Consider the following 24,463-nt stretch of genomic DNA (forward strand, 5'->3'; position numbering starts at 1 on the left):
TAGATGTCCCCTGAAAGCATGGTCCCCAGACCCCTACCCCTGCTACTCTGTCCCTCAAAGTGTTTGATTGTATTCAGGAAATTTCTTAGCTTTGGTTTAGTCCAGTTGTGCTGACTTCCCCTGTAGTGAGTGCTGTCCTTCCCTTCACCTAAGATAATTCTTATCTACTATCTAGTTAGTAAATAACCCTCCCCCTCCCTCTCCACCCTCATAACCATCAAAGAATGTTTTCTTCTGTGTTTAAACCTTTTCTTGAGTTCTCATAATGTGGTCTTATACAATATTTGTCCTTCTGTGACTGACTAAATTCACTGAGCATAATGCCCTCCAGATTCCTCCATGTTATAAGATGTTTCACAGCTTCATCTTTGTTCTTTATCTTTGAGTAGTATTCCATTGTGTGAATATCATCCCCAAAAGTCTTAACCCATTCCAGTATCAACTCCAAGCCCATGAATGTTCTAATGGACATTCCAGTGATGTGGTGGGCCAGGAAGGCTGTGATGATGGTGGAAACAGTCACACAGTTACTAGGAGAATGTGCAGAGAGAGCCACCAAGGGGGGACTCAACAAATGCTGTTGACAAAGAGTCACAGAAATCAAAGCTTTGTGAGTCCCTGGAGGCCACATCTGCATGGACCCCAGAGAGACCTGCCTACCTACTAGCTTCAGGCACGACTTGGGTTACCACATGCCACCTCAGGGCAGATGTCTCCCTTCTTCTACAAGGGGGCAAACAGGTGGCGGTCAGTAACTATAGCCAGGAGTTGGCTCTGGGACCCCAGCCACAAGACAGCGCTGCTGCTTTTCTTTAGCTCCGAGGGAGGACGCTGGGAGCCAAGAGAAGGAATAGCATTTCTTCATGAAAATATTTGCATTATGTGAAGTAAGAAGCAGTCCCGCCTTGGAATTATGGGCTCATAAATTACTCTGGGGAGAAAAGGGGCCGGGGCATGGGGAGACTTGGGCTGTGAGTTTATGATCTTTCCAGAAGTCCTTGATGGAATTACAGCCTCGTAACTCACTGGAGACTGCTCTTTCCTCCAGTCTGGCCTCACCCTCACTCGGGCCCCAGGAAGGCCAGCCATGGTACCAGCGATGGGAGGAGGTCTACAGCCAGCCCTGCTGGGCTCTCTGGGGGGCATGGGGAGAGGTGATCATGACTGTTCTTGAGTTGGTGCCAGCTGCTGGGCCTAAGCTGCAGGGATTCTGTGGGGCTGTTTCAAAGAGAGTTCCGAGGCTGAAGAGGCAAGTGGGAGTGTAGGGCCCTATCTGCAAACACCAGATAGAAGGGGCGCAGTAGGGTTCCATGAGGGTGGCCATATTTGCAGTTGCTGTGGAGCCACAGAGCAAGGACACTGACCCTGTGATCTCTCTTCGGGTGGGGTAGAGTGGCATGAAGGTGATTTCTTCTTCCCCTTGTTCTGGGCCATGTTCCCAGGTGATCCCTTTGCAAAGTGGAGATGCCAGCCTCTTATCAGGGCGCAGACAAATAAATGCCCAGGGCCTTGGAAAGCTCATGGACAGACCGAAGCTGACCATTGTGGAGGCATCTGGCTCTCACCTTCCTCCAGCTGGAGGAAGAGGGGGAAAGCCAATATGCCTACCCTCCCCACTCCAGCTGTGGGCTCCATCACATCCAGGGGTAGGGGGAGGCCATGGGAATATGTCTCCAATGGCAAATCTGTGAAGCGCTGTTGAAAATCGCTACCTTTCATCACATGCTTGCCTTGTGCACATAATCACACTTAATTATCGCATCTTTCTCAAGAACTGCCTCCATTTTGTATTGAGGCATAGAGATGGTAAATTAATTTGTCTAGGGTTTAAGTATGGTATTGGAGATTCAAACTCGGTTCCTGCTGTAACTATCCTGTCATCCCACCAGGAAACACACCCAGTGTTCCATCCCTGTGAATGGCAACCCCTAAATCTTTTGGCTAAATCCCCATTCTAGTTCTATTTCTCTCTCCCTGCTTTAGTTGCAATTGCAACCCAATGCCTGCCCTTGCTCATTTTCTCTGCAATGTCCTTTGCATTTCCAGTGCTACATGATAATCAGTCAACTGATCCACCCACCCTCACCAATTGATCCATCAATTAAAGAGAGAGTATATGTGTCTTTCCTTAGTGTTTATTTTAATGTAGCATAATCGTTAAGAGATAGGCTTTGGAATCAGAGTAGCTGGGATTCACATTTTAGATTTGTCTCTTGCCATTTGTCTAATTGGAGACATTATTGCTTTGAGCCTTAGTATACTCATCTGTAAAATGGGTATAGTAATGATATCTAGTATATAAGGCTGGATCCTGAGAATTGAATGAGATACGTATATATGTGATACAAGTATGTCAACTCACTTTATGAAATCATCTCTCTGAGGAAGTTTTTTGTGGCCTGGGAGTTGACAACCCTCTGTCACAAGGCATTGAATTAGAGTCACAGTCCTACCCAACACTTCTTTCTTTATTCGCTTCTTTATTTCCTCCAAGTATCTTTTCAGCACTACATTTTCGTAAGAGGCCTATTTTTTTTTTTTAATTGATAGGATACAGAAGACTAAGATCATTTAGAAAATCTTGTCTTCAAGATAAGTTTGGTTTCAATAAATGATCTTCTTTGGGGAACCAAGCTTATGGCCCAGAGCTTTAGAAAAAACAATGGTGTTTAACTTATTACCATGTGTCCTGCAACCAGTTCAGAATAAAGGAAGTACAAAACCTGTCTATTTCTGAGTTGAGAAGACAGAACATAAAAAGATGAAATGATTAGGGAATAAAATTATCATGTACATATCAGCTTTGATTCTTCTAAAATACGGTGCTGAGTGGTGCATTACAGGCAATTAGAGGCTACAGCCATCGGGATAAGGTGCTAACTGTGTAGGGCAGATGGAAAAAGCAAGAGGTGCTGGGGACGGCTAAATAGTAATGAGTCCCTCTCAACACGTCACCGTGGTGTAAATACATCACAGAGCCGGTGGGTGCCTCCAACCCTCACCAACATCCATGTCTCAGGAGCGTTTTATGTTCTTTATTTGCCTCAGGCATGTCATAACTTTAAAGATGCGATACAATTTTGGGTTCACTGTGAATAACAGAAAAGAAAAAGGCAATGGCTGGAGCTGGTGATGATAGTAATGGAGAAGAGGATGGGTGACTCTTCGCAAGAACAGTTTTTGGAATGACCTTAACCTTGCTTTTGTAGAATTATTAAGGGGTTTAAAGGATTGCATACTGGGTTGGACTTCCCCACCTCACATCCTCTTGGCCCACCTGCCCATCCCCACGGTTGCTGCAGCCATCAGGTGCCTGCAAGCATAGCCTGACAGCACCTGCCTCCATGACCCTGCCCCCCAGCCCCAAGGGCTGCTCTTCTCCTGCCATTGGGTCCGTGGTGGACACTAAATATCAGCCATTCTGACACAGGCGCAAACCCGGAAGTATGAAGGAATAAACAGCCCACTGGGCAAACTCTGACCCATGGGGAATGGGAGCCAGTGGCTCCATCCTGAAGTGCATTCTACAGTTCCTAGAGGACCCAGAGGGACTGTGTCCCCACCGCCCACAGGGGTGAGCAGCTTGACAATACATCCTCGGATTGGCTTGTCCTCACTTCCCTATCCCTGCTCCTGCTCCTGCTCCTCAGGACCATGTCCCAAAATAGACCACCTGCTCACAAGCCCTTGTCTTAAGCTCTGGTTTGGGGGGAAACTCAGGCTATGACACTTATAGTTTTTAGTTACTCGTTTTTATACTTTATTGGGAAGATATATTCTATACTTACATTTGAGGATTTGAGTGGTTGAGAAATCTTGCACCAACTTTGTTTATTCATATAAGAAACATTTTTAGAGCAGCCTCTATATGCTGGGCACCATCCCATGAGCTAGGGCAAGAGAGAGAACTCGTGGGCTTTTCCTACCATCCATTGGAGACTTACAAGATGGCAGGCCTTGTTCCAAGTGCCTGACAAAGTCATTCTGGCCTCACTTGACCCTCACTTGACCCTCACACAACTCTGTGAGGAAGGCGTTATTCTGAACTTTATAGGTGAGAAAACCAAGATTTAAAGACAGTTAGGAACTTGTACAAGGTGATAGCTAGACAGTGATGGGCCAGGTCTTCTTCATTACTCTAGGCTGAGACTGTACTCAAAGTTTGAAAGGGATCAGCAACCTGGTCCTGGGGATTGAAGTTTTAGCTCCCTGGACAGGAGAGGTGCCTCACAGAGTTCTGAGTCAGTGGAGTGCCCAGTCTCTGTTGCCCGCAGGACTTCATCAAGCAGAAGGCAAACTAACGTGAAAGAGGAATGGAAGGGCACTCTGGAGTTAGGGGCAGTGGAGGTACATTGAAGGGAGAGAAGATGATCCCATCTTCTTAGCTGACGAAACAGGATGTTTACTATGGGGGAGGGTAGTGTGCTTCTGGTGAAAAGGGTGAGAGCACATTCCTAGTAACTGCCAGCTTCCCACCAAGAATCCTCTTCTCCCTTCCCCTTCAGCTCCTGCCTTTGAATCACTAGAGTTTAAACCGAAATCCAAACCCATTGCCATCGAGCCAATTCCGACTCATAGTGACCCTACAGGACAGAGTAGAACGGCCCTGTAGGGTTTCCAAGGCTGTGATCTTTACGGAAGTGGACTGCCACATCTTTCTCGTGGAGAGCCACTGGTGAATTCAAACCACTGAACTTTCGGTTAGCAGCTGAGCGCTTAACACTAGAGTTGAGGGAGGCTTAAACGGGGAATGACTGGTGAACTTGGAAGGTGGGGTAGCAGCAGGCCCAAGTCTGTTACTCTGATGTGGAATGGCGGGGGTGGTAACAAGGACCCCTCTTCTGTTGTTGGGCGGACATGAGTTCTTCCTCTTTCTGTATCTTGAGGCATCATCAGGCCTTTCTCAGAATCAAATGGCCAGAGGTGCTGCTGAGAAAACGCAGCGTAGGTGTATGGAAGGGCCTTTCCAGGCATCAAGAGAAGCTGTGGTTTATGGCCTCCAAGAGACAATACCCAATACCATCTTGAGCAAGGACCTGTGCTGAGAACATGGTGTGTGTCCCAGGTAAGGATAGTTCTCTCTTTTCCTGATAGTCAATCATTGGTCAAAACCAAGTGTACAGGAAATTATGTTGTTTTTGTTTTTTTTAAGAAGCATGGTTGAATTCATTCCTGGAAGCTAAATATAGCTTCTCCTGAGGACAGTTATTGCTGTTGTGTGCCGTCGAGTTGGTTCCGACCCATAGCAACCCCATGTGAGAGTAGAACTGCCCCATGGGGTTTCCTAGGCTGTAATCTTTACAGGAGCAGATCACCACATCTTTCTCCTGTGGAGCAGCTGGTGGGTTCCAATTACAGACCTTCAATTACCATCTGAGTGCTTAACCACTGTGTTACCAGGGATCCTTCCTGAGGACCGCACAGGATGCTAATTCTGTGACCCTTTCACCAAAGCAGGCAGGCTGGTCACCCGATTGAAAATCTCCCACACAGGGGTGGCAAAAGGCAGGGTCCTTCCTGCCCCTCTTACTCCTCCTTCTCCTGATACTGCCCCCCTCTTCCCATTCTCCACCGGTTTCTTTCTTTGCCCTATCCCTCCTTCTTTTACTTAGTCTTACCCTTCTTCCATAATCTGTCCCAATTCTAGCTCAGGAAAAGTAGGTACTTCCACAAAATGATGCACATTGAGTGTAAATGGCCAATAATGTCTTTAAGTTATTTTTAAAAAGAAAGAAAGAAACTTAGGTCAAAAGAACAATTCTCTGTAGGGGAGAGGTGAGATTTCCTACATCAGTTATCAACTAGGGGCTACCCTGAGGTCAAGATGTCTTGTACCCTGTAGCAATCAGGGTAGTCGAGGTTATGCTGCAATAACAAACAGCCCTCAAACTCCAGTGACTTAAAATAGCAAAGACGGATTTTTTACTCATACTGTATAACCATTGGGGTCATCTGGTGGCTCTTCTCTGGGCCATCATTGTCCTCAGTCTGCACTCATGTGTCATTGGCTCAAATCAATTAACTTAGCTGGCCAGACATTATTGGTCTGGGGAACTGTAATCCCCATTCATCGAGAATGAGTAGATATTGTTGACCAGTAATGCAATCTACGAGATAGCCCTCCACACAGGTGCATCCTCAGCGACCTGCCTTCAGCTGAGACCGGTACTCTCAGAAGACCAGCAGGCTCGGGTCGGTGTTCATGGTGGGAGTTTTGTGAAAACCAAAGCAAGGCTGGTGTGGAGAAGTGACCTGCCCCTGCCTCCACTTAGTTTGTTCAGCTAGCAACAACTCTGCTAACCCAGGTAGAGGTTTTGACTACAGCACCCACTCTTTTCACCTGCAAAAGATAGCCACTTGCTGCAACTCAAGGAATTAGTTGCATGAAGATAAACTATTCATGGGAGGAATGGAGACACACTGGAGGGTATGTTAGTCCAAGAGGGGAAGATAATCCAGGGATCGACTTTGTCCTAGACCCCACTCCCTTCACCCCTCTCTCCATCCCTTCATGATTTATTGAGCACAAGCTCAGTGCTGGACCCTATGCTGAGCCTGGGTGACGTAAATTCAACTGATACGTGATCTTCAATGATCTCACAGTCTGGTGGCCAAAAAAATAGACATGTTTTTGCCAAGAGTCAGAGACTGACTTATTTTTGAAATTATTAAATAAGGGGTTCATTTTAAATTTGCTGTTGAGGCTCCAGGCCTGTCCCCATTTGTACAATATCACTTTCACGATAGTACAACCCATTAGAGCACACCAGGACTTTCTCACTGGTGTTAGCATCATGAGCCCTGCCACAATCTTCTGGGCTTTGTGGTGCAGCTAGAATGCTCCTGGTTTGATGGATAAGGAAATACGAGCAGAGACGTGATCTGCTCACTGTCATGGTGATGGTGATAAAGCAGGAGATCATAGCAGTAAAGGAGCCGGAGGAGCAGGTGGGAACTTGATGGAGTGGAATCTGAATCTGAACTTTTGGAGTCATCCTAACTCCAGGGTGAGATCACTGCCCTCCTTGTAGCAGCCTCACTATTTAGGAGAGGGGAAAAGCATCTCCTACCTGTTCATGCATTACAATTTCCTCGTGGATCTGATTTAAATTAAAATACATAAATAAATAAAAATACTCTGATTGATCTCCAGCCATTTAGCTTGTGCTGGGTCTTGAGGGCACTAACTCCGGCTGCCCCTCGGAGGTGTCTCCATCTGTTCCCACAGGTATCCCTGAGATTGAGGATGTTCCCTCGTCCTTAGGATCTACTGGCTGTGTCTCCAAGAAGCTGCTGCTTCTCAGGCTCGTTCCCTAACATATTTCCTCTTTAGGAGTTGCTCGTTAGCTTCTGTAAGGAGCCCTGGTGGTGCGGTGGTCAAGGGCTAGGCTGTTAACTGAAAGGTCAGCAGTTTAACCTCACCAGCCATTCTGAGGGAGAAAGATGTGGCAGTCTACTTCCCTCTTGGAAACCCTATGGGGCAGCTCTACTCTACTCTACAGTCCTATAGGGCTGCTACGAGTCAGAATCTACTCGACGGCAACATGATTTATTATGAGTTCCCCCCAAAAAAACCAAACACATTGCTGTGGAGTCAATTGCGACTCACAGGGACCCTATAGGATAGAGTAGAACTGCCCCATAGAGTTTCTAAGGAGCAGTTGGTGGTTAGCTGCCGAGCTCTTAACCACTGTGCCACCATAGCTGCTGTCTAGTCACCCCTGACTCATGGTGACCCCATGCACAAGGGAACTAAATGCTGCCTGGTCCTGGGCCAGTCCCATGATCAATTGCAGATCAGACCCTTGTAATCCATAGGTTCTCATCAGCTGATTTTCACAAGTAGATTACCAGGCCTTTCTTTCTGGCCTGTCTTCTTCTTTAGTACTCCCTCATATTTCAAGAAGGAGGGACCAGTCCCTGGAGAAAGACATCATGCTTGGTAAAGTAGAGGGTCAGCAAAAAAGAGGAAGACCCTCAATGAGATGGACTGACACAGTGGTTGCAATGATGGGCTGAAGCACAGCAATGATTGTGAGGAAGGCACAGGACTGGGCAGTGTCTCCTTTGTTGTACATGGGGGTCGCTATGATTCAGAACTCATGTGACAGCACCTAACAACAACAGCATATTTCAGGAAATTGCTCCAAGCTGGAGGAGGTGCAGGAGGCGTGCAGAGTGCTGAGGGGGGAGGGAAGGATCCTGTGGGTACTCTCCCCAAGTCACCCCATTCCCAGTGAACGCCTTCCTCTCACTCCTTCCGTGTTCTGCTTTGCTGGCTGGAAGGGACTCAGGGCTAGTGGTTGGGGCTGCAGGGAGATGGGGAGGGTGGACTTTGCCTGAAGTTTTACCAGCTATTGGATGACTCCAGGGTCTGCCCTCCACCTCCCCACACTTCTCTTCCTTCCTTTACTCTTCCCCTTCTGGGTTTCTGTCCCTCCTCCCTCATCCTTTTTCCTTCGCATTTCCCTTCTCGCATTGTTTTCACTGTGAATAAGAATACTAGAGTTCCAAAGAGTCATCCATCCCAACCCTCCACATCTCTGGCCCAGGCTGCCAGAGGTGAATGCATCCCCAAGGGCAGCCCATGGAAGGAACAGCCAAGAATACAGTTCTGAGGGCCAGATCAGGCTCCTTCTGCCACAGAGTCCCTTCCCCCGTCCAGCTCTAACCCCAAGGTGGGAGGCAGGTAGAGATTTTGTCTTCTTCCTGCTCCCCCTCTCCAGCGCCATTCTTTCCATTCTCTTTCTCCCTATGCTACTCTCTCCCTGTACCCAGGAGCACCCCAAGGTTCAATGCCCACCCTCTATCCAAATACCAGCAGGGAAGGAACGATTAAACCCTTTACACTAGGGTGTAGACAGCCCAGAAGACTTAAAGCAGGGATGGCAACCCTTGTGTCCTGTCCAGAGCCACGTCAGCGTGACAGCCTGCAGGGCTGGGTTGAGAGGGATCCGAGGCAGATGGCACAAAGCAGCAGCATGCTCGCAGTCCCCAGCTTGAAGAGTTGCCACCTCCAGAGTTTGCTTTGTCACTGAGCACAGAGCCTTACGAAGATGTGTCCCTGGTGGTTTAGCTGAGACATCATGAAGCTAGAGAGAGAAGGCAGCAGTCTTCTGTAGCGGGAGGCCACCCCCGACGTATGAAGCCAGCTTTCTCCTCTTTGCCCCTCACTCACATAAGAAAGACTCAAACTCCAAAACTGCATTTTTATTATTTTTTAATAAACTTTATTCTATATTACAAATAGGCTTTTTTTTTGTTGTTGTTCTGAGCTGCAAAATAGGAATGCCTTATATTTACATACACAGGTATACAATTAATTATAACAAAGGTACAGAGGCTTGCCTTTACCAAGTTACAACTGGGCTCCAATTTAAATAGCATAGGTTTCTGTTTTAAAAACTTTTTTATTTTAATCTTTTTTCTAAATCTTACTAGGATACTCTTCTTTAAAAATCAAAACCAGAAGACCCTCTTCTAATCGATTTCATCCACCTGTCTTTGAGGCTCATATAACACTGTTGTCCACAGATACGTTTCACTTTGTTCAAACAAAGGGTCCGAGTTCAAGGTGGGAGCTTTATTGAAACCACCCAGCAGGGATGGAAGGGGACGAGTGGAGGAGAAATGACCTGCCCTGCTTCCTTCAATGGCCCCGCCTGTTTCTTCAACCACCTCTTTATCCATTCCTGTTTCTTTCTCATCTTCCCTCTAGGACTTGAGACTTAATTCTGGGTCATCTGACCAGGCCAGAACCCCTCCTCCCTCACACCTGGGCTCACATTGTCTGTGTGGTACCCTGGAGCTGCTGGTTGCTATGGTAACTCGGGGGTGGCGGGATGCTGCTGGAAGAGATGGGCTTGTCCATACCAGCTAAAGTGGGGAGGAGGGCAGCTGCATCCAACCCTTCCTTCCCATCTCCTGGCCTGGAGACCGTGTTCTTAGAACAGCCAACCCATGAATAAGTGGGACCCCCGGCCTCAAGGACGCCAGGCCCAGGAGGGAGCAATGGAGGGGAGGGCTGTCCACTCTAAAACACATAGTCATTGGTTTCCAAATGGAAACAAGGTTGTTTGAGGTAAACTAGCTTTTCAGTCTAAAGAACGGAAGATCTGATGGCTAACAAGCTGACGAGAACACCAGGGAGGGGAGCGGAAGGAGAAAACAAATGAAGACACCTATCATATCCCATCATGGTCAGGCACCTCACGGCGGCTGATTATCTCACACACGCCTGAGTCCTGTTTGGTCAAGGGGTCTTGGCTTCTGACGTGTCCTTGGTGTTACTGTTTAACTGTATCCTCTGTTTTGAATTCTATTCTTGTAAGGGAACCCTTCCAAAATGTGCTTGAGGAGTAAGATCAAAGGTACTAATGAAAGAAGTTCTAATTCCAGAAAAAGCAACCAGGAGAAAGTAAGCTGCAGACCCAGGCTACTTAACTGGGTTAACTGGGTTAACCAGGTCTCGTTGCTGAAACATTCACACTCTTGAGGGAGGGGACTCAAGTCCCTCCACGACTCTCCCTAACAGTCTCCCTGCAGTTTGGGAGAAGTCCGAGTCAATAATTCCCAGAAAATGGAGGGAAGGGGGCTCCCTGACGGAGGACGCAGGGCCCACCTGGGCCGCCTCACTATTTGCCAACGCAAACAAAACATTCCTTTTGTAAAAAAAAGTCCCTTTTTGTTCATTAAGGACTTTTTTTTTTTCTTTGTTCTGTTCTGTTTAGCTTTGGTTTTTTTCTTTCTGGTTGTTACTGCTCGACTCAAGGAATGTAATTAGGACTCTAATGAGTATGTTATGACTCTTAGAACCACAAAATCTTATATATATATTTATTTTAAAGGTTGGACACCCCCCCCACCAGTAAAAAATAATTTTACTGGGGAGCAAGATTTGTAGTAAAAAGAATGTCACTCTTGAATGTCTGGAATGTTTACGGCAGAGCTCAGGTTCCAAATGGGAGCAGCGGCCGTTTAGTTTTGTGGTGGAGGGTTCTGGGACCCTTAGACCAGCAGGAGGAGAGAGGCCCATGGAGTCCCTGGCCTCTCTCAGGAGCTGCCTTTTCACCTTTGTCTGTGGCGGTGCCTCAGTTTCCTACTCTGTAAAAGGCTCTCTGCTGCTACCGCAGAACGCCGGAGAGGGTAAGGGCAGGAGGTACCGTGAGGCCCCACCCATCACAGGCGCGGCGAAGCACTGAGAATATTACAGCTGGAGAGGATGCCCCCACCTCCCAGCACCTCCCGACCCTTTTCTTTAACAGTGAGGGGGAGGCCAACCCCCCAGGCTCTCTCATCCCCTCGGAAGTCATAGGTCAAGCTTTTTTTCCTCTCCTGCTAATTTGGATTTCATATCCACACCTGGGCTCCCTCCTGAATCTCAAATAGGTTATAACATAGGAACAAAAAATCTACTACAGAACTCCAAATAAACAGTCTGCACACAGTTAAAAAAAGGGAAGGGTAGTGGGCTGGGGGTCCTCTGTCGCCCATCCTGAGAGCTGACAGGATGAGTGAGGGGCTGGGGGAGACCCTGGGTATGATGTAGGAGCAGGGAAGGGAGCTGGGCTTCTCTGCGGGTAGCCGGGGACTGATGACCTGGAGGCTATTCATTCAGAGGCCTCTGGGACCCGCGCTGGGACTGCTCTTTGGGATGGCCCATTCTGGGAAGGGACAGGCTCCAAAGGAGGGTCTGGGCCTTCCACCTGCAGAGTGCCTTCCCACGCCTTCCCTGCCTCCGTGGCTCTCTGTTCTTGATAAGTAATAACACTGGCCCTTCACTCCATTAAGGATTTGACTTCGAATCTTGTGAAGCCAAAGGCAGGGCCCTCAGTCCTGGGGAAGAAAGCAGAAAACAGCCTCCAAAGCTTGTACCTGGAATATCACAGCTTTGCTTAGGGTCTGGAAGCAGCAGCGGACGCTTGCCTCTTGGAGTGACGGTCATCTGGGAGATCAGCTGCACTGGGGAGGCATGGCGAGGCCCCATTTTAAGGGGAGGCAGGACCTAGGGCAGCCCCAGGGGTTTGCACTGTCCCCAGAGAGAGCAGGGCAGCCCAGTATTTTAGTGGCAAATGGCCTGGGGGCGGAGGTGACTCGTGCAGAAAGTGGGTAAGAGGTATGGGGAGGATGCCCACAGCTGGGAAGGGGACACTCAGAAGCCAGACAGGTGGCGGGGCGGGGGGGGATGCTGTCAGGACAGTACACCAACATTAATTCTGGCCTGGGATGCGAGAGCTGGGCTTGAGAGGGCTTGGTCAGAGACCTAACCTGCCAGCAACTCCTGCTTCCCTGGAACAGTCCTGGACCTCCAGCCTCAAACTCTGGGATTCACTGAAATGGCGTCTCTCTGGCCATAGCTCTACTCAGCCATCTCTGGGGGGCTCGATGGCCCTCAGTTCACCAGAAGGGGGCTCCAGGGGCCAGCTCTGGGTGTGCATGTGACCCTGGCCTGGCGGACACTCGGGTTATCCTCTGTCCCCATGCTTAAAACCACACTGAAGGAAGAAGGCAAGAAAATGGTCTTCCGGAGGAAGTAACTGACATACAGCGAACTGCTCTCACTAGCCCCATTTGCAGCTACTGAGAAAGGCTGGCGTCTGCTTACAGCGAGAGATGGCTCCTGGGCAAAGGCCACACTGGGGAGACTTGCCCTCGGGAGCAATGACCAGCCCACAGCTGGCCTCCTTGGTGCCCCTCCACCTGTTCTTTTTAATTCAGGACTCTATAAAGCCCCTCCTGTCACCTGCTGGCTCTCAACCCATCTCCCTCCCCAGCATTCCAAAATCCCACCTAACTGAGGCTACTTTGGCTGTTTGATCTCCTGGTACCCTTTTGACCCTGATGGCTTCAAGGGAAAGAGGGGCACCAGGGGGTGAAGGGGGAGATCACCGTTTCTCCTCTGCCCTCTGCCCAGAACCTGGGGGGTCAGATAAAGGTTCCACCTTAAACAGAACTGTGACCCTGCAAATTGACTTTGACCTGGAGAAAGGGGTGAGGGGACCTCGTCTCCCCTCCCCAGGGCTGAGCTAGGATCTCCTTCTCTCGAATTGGGATCCCGTTCTCTCTGGGTGCCTGGCCTGCACGCTGCCTGGGTCTGCTCTGGTCTCTGGCCTGCCAACAGGAGAGCGCTCTCTAGGGGAGTTTGGAAGAAAACGTGGGGGAAAGGACAGCTTCTGGACAGCTCTGCCTGTCTTTGCTTTTACATGTACTACACGTGCAGCAACAATCCAAACTGAAGAAATGGAAAACAAACAGCAAAAGGAAAGAGAATGTTTACGGGCAAGCTGGGTTGTGGCTCTGGGTGACTCTGAGATATTTCTTGATTCCCCAGCAGGCAAAGGGTCTCTGGGCCAGCAAAGGGCCAGAAACAAAAATCCCAGCAGTGAAAGTAAAATCCGCATACATGCTACCCAGGAGAAACAAGGAGAGCAAGGAAACTCGTCTTCCTTCCTCCTCTTTTTTCCGGCCATGTACGCTGCTCTGAGGTGTTTGAAATTTCTCTTATAACAAAAACATGGAGAAGAGTTCTGTACCGACAAAGTAACAACAATAATAATCCCATAAAAAATAAAAGCTTCAGCAGAACCATGGTAACAGTCTTTTGTCTGCTTGTTCATTTTTTTTCTCTAACTGTGCAAAACTTAAAAAATAAATCAAAACACACTCACACACACGCACACACTCGCACCACACACAGCTTCCATTCTGCAAATTTGTGTTAAATATGTTTGCATCTCTCTCCTCCCTGACCCTTCACATGTGCAAAAATCTTGTAGTGACCGGGGCGCTGCCTCTGGCCACCTCCCACGTGTTCCTCTCTGGTCGGCCAGGTCCCGTGGCTTCTTGGGAGGAAAGGAAATCAAATGATCAAGGATAGAAATTCCAGGTTTCTCCACCTGGTACTTCAATTGCCAAAACCTTTGGTTATTTTTCCCCTTAAGATGCATCTTTTTCTAGTCTCCTGTTCCTGTTGGTTAGGTTGCTTGAGTCTTTTCCACCATTTGTCCTCCACTGATGCCGAAGGATGTCCTGCTCTGGGTCAACACCATCCCACCTCCAGTCTCGGCCTCTGCAGGTGGCCACCCTGATTTCCTGTGGAGAGGAAACATCTCCTTCTTCTCTGCCTCATCCACCATTAGCATAAAAAGCAAGCGTTGAAATGTTCTGAAGCTGCAGGATGAATGGATGGATAAGCAAGGGGGTACAGAAGGGAAACTCTTCAAAATCCCCCTGTACGGGGACTCTCTGCCTTCTCCTGGGGCAGACAGACAGACATGCACACACATACATACTTATATCCAAAGGGGCTACCATTCTGAAAAAGCTCAAGACTCTCCATGGAATTTTCTGGAAATGGTACGGCTCCTTTCCCTTTCCATTAGCTTATTTTCAGTGGATGGCAAGGAATGATGCTGATGTGTCTGAGGCTTGGGGAGTGAAGATATGGCTATGGAACCCTCATCCCAGCCCCACATGAGATGATGCTTCTCCAGTCTCTTACAGTTGTGGACAACTGGAGGCCAGAGCTGCTGGGAGATATTCTTGTATGTGGCCAGAGACTGGACCAGACTCTAGTTCCCTTCAAGATTCTGGGTTTCCATGACCCTCTTTAGGCCAACTCTCACCTTGGCCCCAGTTCACCCAATTCTCATCTCTGAGCACTCGCTGCCTGGCTGGTGAAAGGATGGATGGAGAGACGGGAGGACAGAGGGAGAAACAGATGCCAGGGCCAAGGTCAGTCATACGTCCCTCCTCTCATCTCTGGCCAGGACCTTCAGCTTGACTCTTCCGTCCCCTCCTGACATGACATGCTGGGTGTTGAGGTTGGATGGGATTTGGATTTATCTCTCTGAGGCTGTGCTTGACCGTGTTTCTTTCAACGATGACTGCTGAAGAGGTGAGGAAGGGAATGACGAAAGAGACCACTGAGATACGGATGAGATCATTCCTGAGGACGTCTGGCTGGCCCAGTGACAAAGTCATCTGCATAGCAACGGCACCCAACTCTGCAGGGGAATGGGGCCTAGGCCGTCTGCCCCAGCCTTCTAGAGGGTTGTCAGGAAGAGGTGGAGGTGGAGCTATGGAGACAGCTGGAGATAGGATCTCCTGGACACACCCTGCATTTCACATTGACTTGATGAACAGTGACAAAGGAGGATGGAAGCGCTTTCTCTACATAGCACTTAAGCTCTGACAATGGACTGGACCCATGACGATGGTTGTGATTTGCTTGAACTTGGAGGTAAATGGAAAACAAGAAATTCGGCTTCCAAGGTGGACACAACTCTTGTTCCTTTTCTTCCCCTGCAGGTTACGTTTCTGCCACTGGGAGCCAGATTTGGAGCATCTCCAATGGTGGAATGTAACTGCTATCCTTCCACCCTGTCTCCAGCCAGCTTCCCACAGGGAGGGGAGGAGCCTGGGCAGGCAGGTCCCTGTGGCCACTGGGAAGGGCTCCAAGGCGATAGGAAAACCACAGAAGGCGGAAGGAGGCCTCCGGATACTATCCCAGCAGGTGTGGGGCAGCACCACGGGGCTCCTCCCCACTCCTCATGCACACCCACCCCAGCGACACCAAGGGAGAAGTGGCCTTTCTTCTCACAGTTGCAGAGGGACCACCCCTGGAGATGGAGCTGTGGGAAAGGCAAGCCAGGTGATGTCTTCCCGGAGAAGACAATACTGAGCTCGCTGCCTCTTTCCTAGGCCAAGGTTTGGACCGAGGCGGGACTCCCAAGAAGAGGGAGGTGAAGTAGCAGCACAGGCCCATCCTCCATCCTGGGCTCCTCCCCATGACGGGGCCCTGCTACTGACTCAGGGTCAGCCACTGCTGGGACACGCATCTGACATCTTCTGGTCGGTTCCCTCACTGCGGGCCTGGCCATCCAGACTAACCAAGGTGGGCGTTAGCAGAGTAACTGAAAGAGAAGGGATCCAGGGAGCAGGGAAAGACAGAAAGAGGCAGAGAGAAGGACGGCGCTGCGCGGGTGGTGTGGCTGGTGCCAGTCGGAACTTGCACTTGGTAAAGATGATGATCGAGACTGAGGCACGGCTTGGTGTGTCCCCCTCCAGGGCAGCCCTGGAGGATGGTTCTCAGCTGTCTAAGCTCATGAGGGTTATGACTTGTTCTAGTTTGTAGGCCAGTTTCTGCTTCCCACACTGGTCGTCATGGTCCAGAGGGCCAAGGATCTGTGGAAAGGCAAAGGACGGGGTTACTCACTCGTGTGTATGTATAGGGGGGAGGGACTGTGCGCTTATGGCACACACGGTTGGTGTGGACACTGTTAAAGGTTTGGAAACACATGTGCGTGTGCACACATAAAGCTGCTGCTTAAGTAGGCAGCCTGCTCTGGGTAACAGAGATGGTGAGGGATTGTGGACTGAACTGTGTTCTAACCTGAGAAGTCCTAACCTGCTAGACCTGTGAACGTGACCTTGTTTGGAAAGAGGGTCTTTGAAGATGTTATCAGTTAACATGAGGTCATACTGGAGTACGGTGGGTCCCAATCCAATGAGTGGTGTCCTTATAAGAAGAGGAGAAGAGATGCAGATACAGAGGGAAGACGGCCATGTCAGGATGGGGGCAGACACTGGAGTGATGTGTCTATAAGCCAAGGAAAGCCAAGGATTGCCAGGAACCACCAGAAGCAGTTAGGAGAGAGACAAGGAACAGATTCTCCCTCAGAGCCCTGAGAAGAAATCAACATGGCTGACACCTTGATTTTGGACACCCAGCCTCCTTCCTGAACCATGAGACAATAACTTCCTGTTGTTTTAAGCCACTCGGTTTGTGGTACTTTGTTACAGCGGCCCTGGGACACTAATGCAGGAGGTGTGGGAGGCACCTGCATGTGGGGTACAACGTGTGGGCACCCGTGTGGGAACTGGACACACACATCATCCGTCTGGATAAACCTGCATGTTCTACTGCCCGCGAAAGGCAGCGATGATGCTGCAGTTTCACGCAGGTTAAACGGCAGACAGTTCCAGAACCAATGTCAGAGTCCAGTGGGAATGTGATTTCATGGGTGTTAAGAAATCCCACCCCTCTTTCCAAAAGAGGAAAATCTTCCCCTTCAGCTCCCTGAGGCCTGAAACCACATTAAGAAAGTCACTTGACCTAACTTTCCCCACGAAAAAGCACATACCCCTAGAAGAGCAAGGCCTAACCTTCACTGGTCATTAACGCCTGGTTGGTAGGGCCGACCGGTGCTTTCTCTGAGATCACACCATTGGTGGAGGACAGTCCCAGGGAGCTGTTGTGGCGTGTGATGGAAAACGCATTAGAATTTGACTCAGGGTCAGGATACATGAGTTTAAATAACAGCTTCCAGCAGTTTCTAGCTGGGTGAAATGGTGCAAAACGCGTACCTATGAAACCTCAGTTTCCTCATCTGTAGCTCAAAGGAGCTTCTAAACCCTCTCTGATCTGCTCCAGTGGAGAAGAGAGTCAGGTAACATATGTGAGAGCCCTCAGCACAATGTCTGGGCCACGAGACGCCACGGCAAGCAGGAGCTGAATCTACTGGCGCTGGGAGTCTGAGGGGCAGGGACCAGAGGGGGTCCAGGAGGGAACGAGGAGGCTGTAGGCTTGAGGGCTGTAGGCCCCCAAGCTTTGGATTTCATGGCCCAGTTAATTTATTCATAACTGGGGAGACCAAGATAGAGTTGCTAGCTTCTCAGCTGGCTGACCACTCCCATTTGCTGCATCATTTCATAGGGATGGGACGTTTTAACACCCAGAGTAGACAAGCGTACTTGTGGACTAGCGACAGTCCTTCCCATGATGAGGCAATTGCCATCTCACACTGACATACTCCACACCGTCCTTACTTCTCTCACGTCACCATGGATGGGTGGGAACTTTGCCTGTACCATTAGTCCACAGACGGACACCAGGGACCTTCTGCCAAGGGACTCACCACAGCTTCCCCTTCACTTGGGGTTCACAGCGTTGTGCTGCTCACGGCCTGTGGGACAGCAGGCCTGGGCACAGCTGGGGCTTCTTCCCTAACCTGTGGTCCTGGACTGACCCTCTCTCAGTGAGGAGGCTGTGAGGACAGAGAGAACACGGCTGGCTTCAGCTCCTGTGACTGCCTTCCCCCACAGAGTTGGTTATGCTCCACTCAGATGCAGGGGATCAGGTTCTGAACTTGGTCTAGGCCTACATGGCCAGGAAGATCTCACAAGCACCTTTATATTGGCCAGGAAAGAAGACCGGTGTCTGTAGTGGCTATTACCTGAGGTTTTCCAACTAAAGAACACAACCACTAAAAATACATTATGTTCTATTCCATTCATTTTCATTCCATTCCATTCCTTTCCATTCCATTCCATTCATTTCCGTTTCTACTCCATTCCACTCCACTCCACTCTTTACCACACCACACTATAAGGCTGTGCCCAGAGGAGTTGAGAAGTACTTGTTTAAAGAGAATTAGATCAGAGAAAAGGAAAAAGAAAAGAAAAGCCCCAGTGAAAGAGGGGGAGAAAATAAGTATAAAAAGAGAAAAAAACGTCACTAACAGATATTGATTTACATGTCCAAAAAGAGCCTGCTTGGCGCGGAACTGATGGAGTGGACCTTTTGCAGTGTCCCAGTCTTTGGAGTACAGACCCAAGTCCTGGGTGGCAGAAAGGGCCCCCGGCAGAGGTGGGGGTGCCTGTGGGGGTTCCCTGGCTGCTGTGGGCAGGGTTTCCTCCAGCCCCTGCCCTTCCCTCCCAACAGGCCAAGAGGGGCGGGCTCACCTCCTCGCTGTACTTGCCCACGTAGGAGAAGATCTCGGAGAGTGCGCTCATGGTGTTGAACTCATTCATGTGCATGCGGGACTGCTCGGCCAGGTACGCGTTCATGTCCTGGTCGCTGATGGCTGGCATCTTCCCGATGTCTGAGTAATACCTGTAAGGGGCAGGTGGGAAGAAAGAAGCTGGGGTCAAGCGTGTCGGGCAGAGACAGAAACTCCCAGCACTGCATCTGAGGCCATACGCCAATGGGGGCTTGAGGTCGTGGACACCCCTGTTGACCATGGGGATCTGGGGACCAAGGGTGCTCTCTCTCCCTCTGGGCTCTGCGTCTGGCCCAGGGAGAGCCTCCTGCAGCTCTGGAAGAAGGAGGCCCAGAGGGAAGGGGCTGGGGAGTAACCAAGACACTGGCAGAGCGTGGCCAGGAGTGGGAGGCAGGGGTCAGAAGGGGCCCCGCTCCCGTGCCTGCTTTGTGGTCCAGCCTCTCTCACATCCCTCTAAGCCCCACCCCTGCAGACACAGAGGTTCCCAGCAGGGCCCCTGGGAGCATTGCTCCTTCCTGATGTCCTCTCTCCCTGGGGGTTAGATGGGCCAGGCGGGGCTGGGCTGCTGGGGGAGAGGCTGGCAGAAGGCAATCAGTCACTGTCACTTGCAGCTGTGCACTGCTGTCAACTTGTTAATTAGATGCCAGCATTTACATTTTTAATTTCTGCAATTTGACATTTTATGCACCAAACCCTGACTCCCCCGCCAGGAGTTGTGCGGTTTCCTAATGAGAACGAAAGGCTCCAGTGCCCCAAAGACAGCCGCTTCTCCCCCTCTCTCGTGCACTCTCTAGCAGGCGGGCCACATAAAAGACACTGAAAAAAAACACACCGAAAGCAAAATAAAACTCAAACCCATTGCCACTGAGTTGATTCCAACTCACAGCGACCCTATAGGACAGAGTACAACTGTCCCATAAGGTTTCCAAGGCTGTAATCTTTACGGAAGCAGACTGCCACATCTTTCTCCTGGGGAGCAGCTGGGGAGTTCGAACTGCCGACCCTTTGGTTAGCAGCTGAGCACTTAACCACTGCACCACTAGGGTTCCTTGTAAAAGAGATGAGGTCGCTGTAAAGGCAGGGAGGCATCAGGACAGGCGGAGGCACACACAGGAGTCCCGGCCACAGCCCAACCCCGGCTACATCAGGCTTGGTGTTTTAGTGCTAGACGAAGCAAGTATTAGAAGCCAGAACAGGACAGGGTCGGGGTAAGACAGTGGCCAGGGCCGGGATTAGGGTGAGGCAAGTGAGGCAGCTAGGGCACAGAATTTAAGGAGACCTTACCCTCGGGGTCATGTCAGGGCAGGTGAGTACCCCAGAACTCAGGGCGTGATTCAATGTCTGTAGGGGGTGCTCTCGAGCCTTAGACACAGCCCTGGCCCTGAGCCGGCCCTTCGTCTCTCCTGCCACACTCCTCACTGCTTTGACCTTGAATCCATCAGCCTGCTTCTGTCTCCTACCTGCATCTCCCCTGGGTCACGCCCAGGAGCAGGGGACAGGCTGACAGGCGTGGCACTCGCGTGGGCTGGCCGTGGAGTGACAGTTCAGTTTGCTGCCAGAGCACCCGAGGCTGGCGACGGCTGGCAAGGGCTGAGGTGGCGGCCCGCTCTGAAGCACAGCCACGCTGGGAGCCCACACCTGTCATTCCGATGGAAAACGGGGTGGGCAGAGTGGCAGCAAATGACATCTGTGCCCTCTGGCAAGGGGAGGGGCTGGTCAGAGGGAAACAGAGGGGAGTGCCATCCTCGGTCCCTCAGGAACCCTGCACACGCCAGACATGCTCACCAACTGCTTTGCTGAATGGACTGCGTTTTGGTGGGAGGTCTCGGCCCCTGACGCTGCCAAGGTAGGTGAGGAGGACAAGGTCATAACCATATGGTAGCTCAGATGATGGGGCCCTGTCCTAGTCTCACTGGGACTTCAGTCCTCCCCATCATCTCTCAGGGTGAATCTTCTATCTGTCCGCCCCCTCCGCCATCTGTAGACCCCTCATTTTGGTTCCTTTGCTCTACCCCAGAAGAGCCTGCTCTCTTCAAGTCCTGGGACCCACCCAAAGCCTAGCCTAAGGTACCTCAAAACACAGGGTTCTGAGTAGTTCAGTTCCCACCAACATGCCACATACGACACTCCAGCTGTAAAAACTCCAAGAAGGACTCAATTCATTGCTACTGTTTCGGGAACACGGGGGCAGTGGGGGTTCAGTGGTAGCATTCCCACCTTTCACTGGGGAGACCCGGATTTGATTTTCGGCCAATGCCCTTCATGAGCAGCCACCACCTGTCTGTCACTGGAGGACTGTGTGTTGCTGTGATGCTGAACAGGTTTCAGCAGAGCTTCCAGACTAAGATGACAAGGAAGAAAGGCCTGGCGCTCTACTGAAAATCAGCCAGTAAAAACCCTGTGGATCACAACGATCCAACCACAACTGACCACGGAGATGGTGCAGACTGGGCAGCATTCTGTTCCATTGTGCACAGGGTTCCAAGTGTCCAGTACACCCGGGACAGATATTCAGAATGCTTGACCTGAGGACTAATCTTTGACCCATTAACTAATGAATAAGTTAATGAAATGTCCACACGGCACCTACAGCTTTTCTCCCAGGGGGAACTGTCACAGCTTCCTATGTTTGAATAGATGGTTTCTTTAGAAGCCTTATTTAAATATTTAAAATTCTTGACCTTTCTCATGCCATGACACCTGTGATGGATAACATTCAAATGTGTGGCACACCCCTAGTCCAATTCCCACTGGGCTGTGACTCCCCTCCCCCCTCATTTCCTACATGGGGAAGCCTGTTGGACTGGCAGTGAGTGAGGCTGATGTTGCCACAGGGATAGCCTAGAAGCTCTTTCTACTTGAAATCTTGACCAAATGATGAACATTTAACAGCTGTTGGTATTGGAATAGAGATTGCAACTGATCACGACACACCAGTTTATGGTGACAACACCGTTGAATCCTGCTCTGTAAGATGACTGTAGCAGTTAATTGCTAATGGGAAACCAAGAGATTCTTCTCCCTTTCTTTGGATTTGGCCACAACCAAAGCCCTAATACTTGGGTGGAGACAATGGAGACAGAGTCTGCAGTGGGGCCACCAACCACCAGCATTACAAGGTATTTGGAGGCAGGAATGAGATGTGGGATGCTTGAGAGGATGGGTATGAGGGTAAGTAGGCGGGTGAGTGGACAAGACTTGGGAAAGTGGGTAACAGGGTGGGCAGCAGGATGGGTGGCAGGACGGGTGGGAGGATGGATGGGAGGATGATGGGAAAACGGGTGGGAGGATGGATGGAAAGATGGGTGGGAGGATGGATGAGACGATGGGTGGCAGGATGATGGGAGGATGATTGGGAAGATGGAAGAGAGGATAAGTGGGAGAATAGATGGGAGAATAGGTGGGATAATGATGGCAGGATGGATGGGTGACAGGATAAGGTGGAAGGAAGGATGAGTGAGAGGATGGAAGGGAGTACGGGCAGGAAGATGGATAGGAGGATGATGGGAAGATGGAAGGGAGGATGGGTGGGAGGATAAGGTGGATGGGAGGATGGAAGGCAGGGTGGGTGAGAGGATGACGGGAAGATGATGGGAGGATGGAAGGGAGGATGGGTGGGAGGATAAGGTGGATGGGAGGATGGGTGGGAGGATAAGGTGGATGGGAGGATGGGTGGGAGGATGGGTGAGAGGATGATGGGAGGATGGAAAGGAAGATGGGTGGGAGGCTGAGGGGAAGGGTGGGTAGGAAGGTAAGATGGATGGGAGGGTGGGTGAAAAGATGGGTAGATGAAGAACTTCTAAGAGACACAAGCCATAATAGCTGCTGATGGAATCATCTATGCTGTTTAAACAGCAGGGCTAGTGGGCCTTCCTGGGTTTATTTGTTTTTAGCCCATTTCAAAGAAAGAGCCACACAAACACACACACCTGTTGCCATGGAGTCAATTCTGACTCGTAGCGACCCTACAGGAGACAGTAGAACAGCCCCATAGGGTTTCCAAGGAGCAGTTGGTGGATTCGAACTGCCAGCCTTTTGGTTAGCAGCCGACCTCTTAACCACTGCTCCACCAGGGCTCCAAGAGAGGACCAGCCAGGGTAAATTCTGTAGCTTAGCTATGATGGTGTAGAAGGTCCCCCGCAAAGGCGTGTGGGGCTCAGCCTATCTCAGTGCGTCACTGAGTCTGCGTCCTGCGTGCTGTCCGCACACCCAGAGAGCAGGGCAGTGCTCAGAAGTGTTCAGAAGTGTGTAAGCCCCGCCCACGAGAGGAAGGCTGCCCACTATCCCTTTTCTGAACTAGAGGCTGCCAATGCCCTTGGAAGGGTGAAATGGACGTCGGGCTGGCTGTGGATCCCACACGAGTTCTGCCCGCTGGACTTGACTTTCCCCTTGAGGGAGTGTACGGCACTCTGAGGCCAGCCTTGGCAGGGAGCGTGGGATGGACCCATTCATCACCAAGTGAAGGTGAGCTCAGGGCTCGCATCTCCAGACCTGCTCCTGCTGTTCTCCTGCTCTCTCCATCTTGGTGCCCCCACCACAGAACGAGATAAGACAGGATTTTCAAAGAACCCGAAGCACGTGAAAGAGGGCTTTCCTGAGAGCGCCACTGGTTGCTAAGAAACTAGTGGGATAAGAAATGGAAAGCATCAAACCACTCCTAAAAATAACCAAGTGGACCGGGGTTACTCGTGACCTGTAGCAGCTGCGGGGCAGAAATCTCATTTACACTGAGCGGAAGGGGCGCCATTAGCCCAGCGCGTGCATTAGTCTCACCCCTGACTCACCAGCGTGTTTGGGAAGTGTCCTCTATTCAGATGTTTCCTGAATGCCCCTGCCCTGCCTGGGTCTCCATCACAGTGACCTGTGTCAGTGTATGGACAACCACAGCCCCACCGTGGCCTCTCGTTTCTCTGTTGCAGAGCAGGTGACCACATGGAGAGCTGCTTCTGGCAGTTCTATTGTCAGAAGTGTCCAGGTGGAGGGGGTGAGAGCCTCTCTCAGACACGATCAGACGCAGGACAAAAGAGTCAGCTCTCTCCCTAGTAGACAAGGCTGACTCCACCACAGTCAGTGGGAAAGGCAGGAGAGGCTATCAAAGAACACAGGGGAGAGGAAAACAAAACGAAAGCCTTTGAGCGGAGCTACGGTGCTGAGCTGGCCAGGCCTCCACCCAACTTGGTGGTTCCCTCTGTACAAGGGAGGCAATTTTCAAGTGTAAAGATGGAAACCGTCTCTCTATTAGCAGCAAAAGTTGGTTTTATTTCCAGTCCCCAAGTCAAGAACTATTTTTTGGTCTGTTTTACTTTTCAAAAAGGCACAAGATCTGAGCTCCCACCCAGGTTTCCTGTCTTTAAGCTACTTGGACAAAAGAGAAAGGGAATCTGAGAGCAGGATGGCCTTGCAGAGCTGTGTAGGTTGTTCACTGAACACGGGTGCTTGGCCAAAAGGGCAGCCAGGGGCTGGTAACGAGCCCGTGTCTCAGCAAAGCATGCACCCTGGTGTGGGGCTACGTCACAGGCCCTGGTGTGGGGCTATGTCACAGGCCCTGGTGTGGGGCTGTCACAGACCCTGGTGTGGGGCTGTCACAGGACCTGGTGTGGGGCTATGTCACAGGCCCTGGTGTGGGGCTGTCACAGGCTCTGGTGTGGGGCTACATCACAGGCCCTGGTGTGGGGCTATCA

The 24,463-nt window shown here is 50.6% G+C and overlaps 1 protein-coding gene across 1 annotated transcript in view; it reads right to left on the reverse strand.

Annotated features, from left to right (window-relative positions):
* Nucleotides 1–16,019: 16,019 nt before the first annotated feature.
* The window catches only part of PLXNA4 (plexin A4), a 466,135-nt gene continuing 457,691 nt past the window's right edge, over nt 16,020–24,463 (reverse strand). Inside the window, exons 34-35 of the mRNA XM_023737117.1 lie at nt 18,745–18,895; nt 16,020–16,185 (exon numbers count right to left, since the gene is read on the reverse strand). Coding sequence (XP_023592885.1) covers nt 16,090–16,185; nt 18,745–18,895 — 247 coding nt within the window. The 3' untranslated portion in view covers nt 16,020–16,089. The remainder of the gene's footprint in view (nt 16,186–18,744; nt 18,896–24,463) is intronic.

Source organism: Trichechus manatus, unplaced genomic scaffold (genome assembly GCF_000243295.1).
Source record: "Trichechus manatus latirostris isolate Lorelei unplaced genomic scaffold, TriManLat1.0 scaffold00097, whole genome shotgun sequence".
In the NCBI taxonomy this organism is placed as follows: Eukaryota; Metazoa; Chordata; class Mammalia; order Sirenia; family Trichechidae; genus Trichechus; species Trichechus manatus.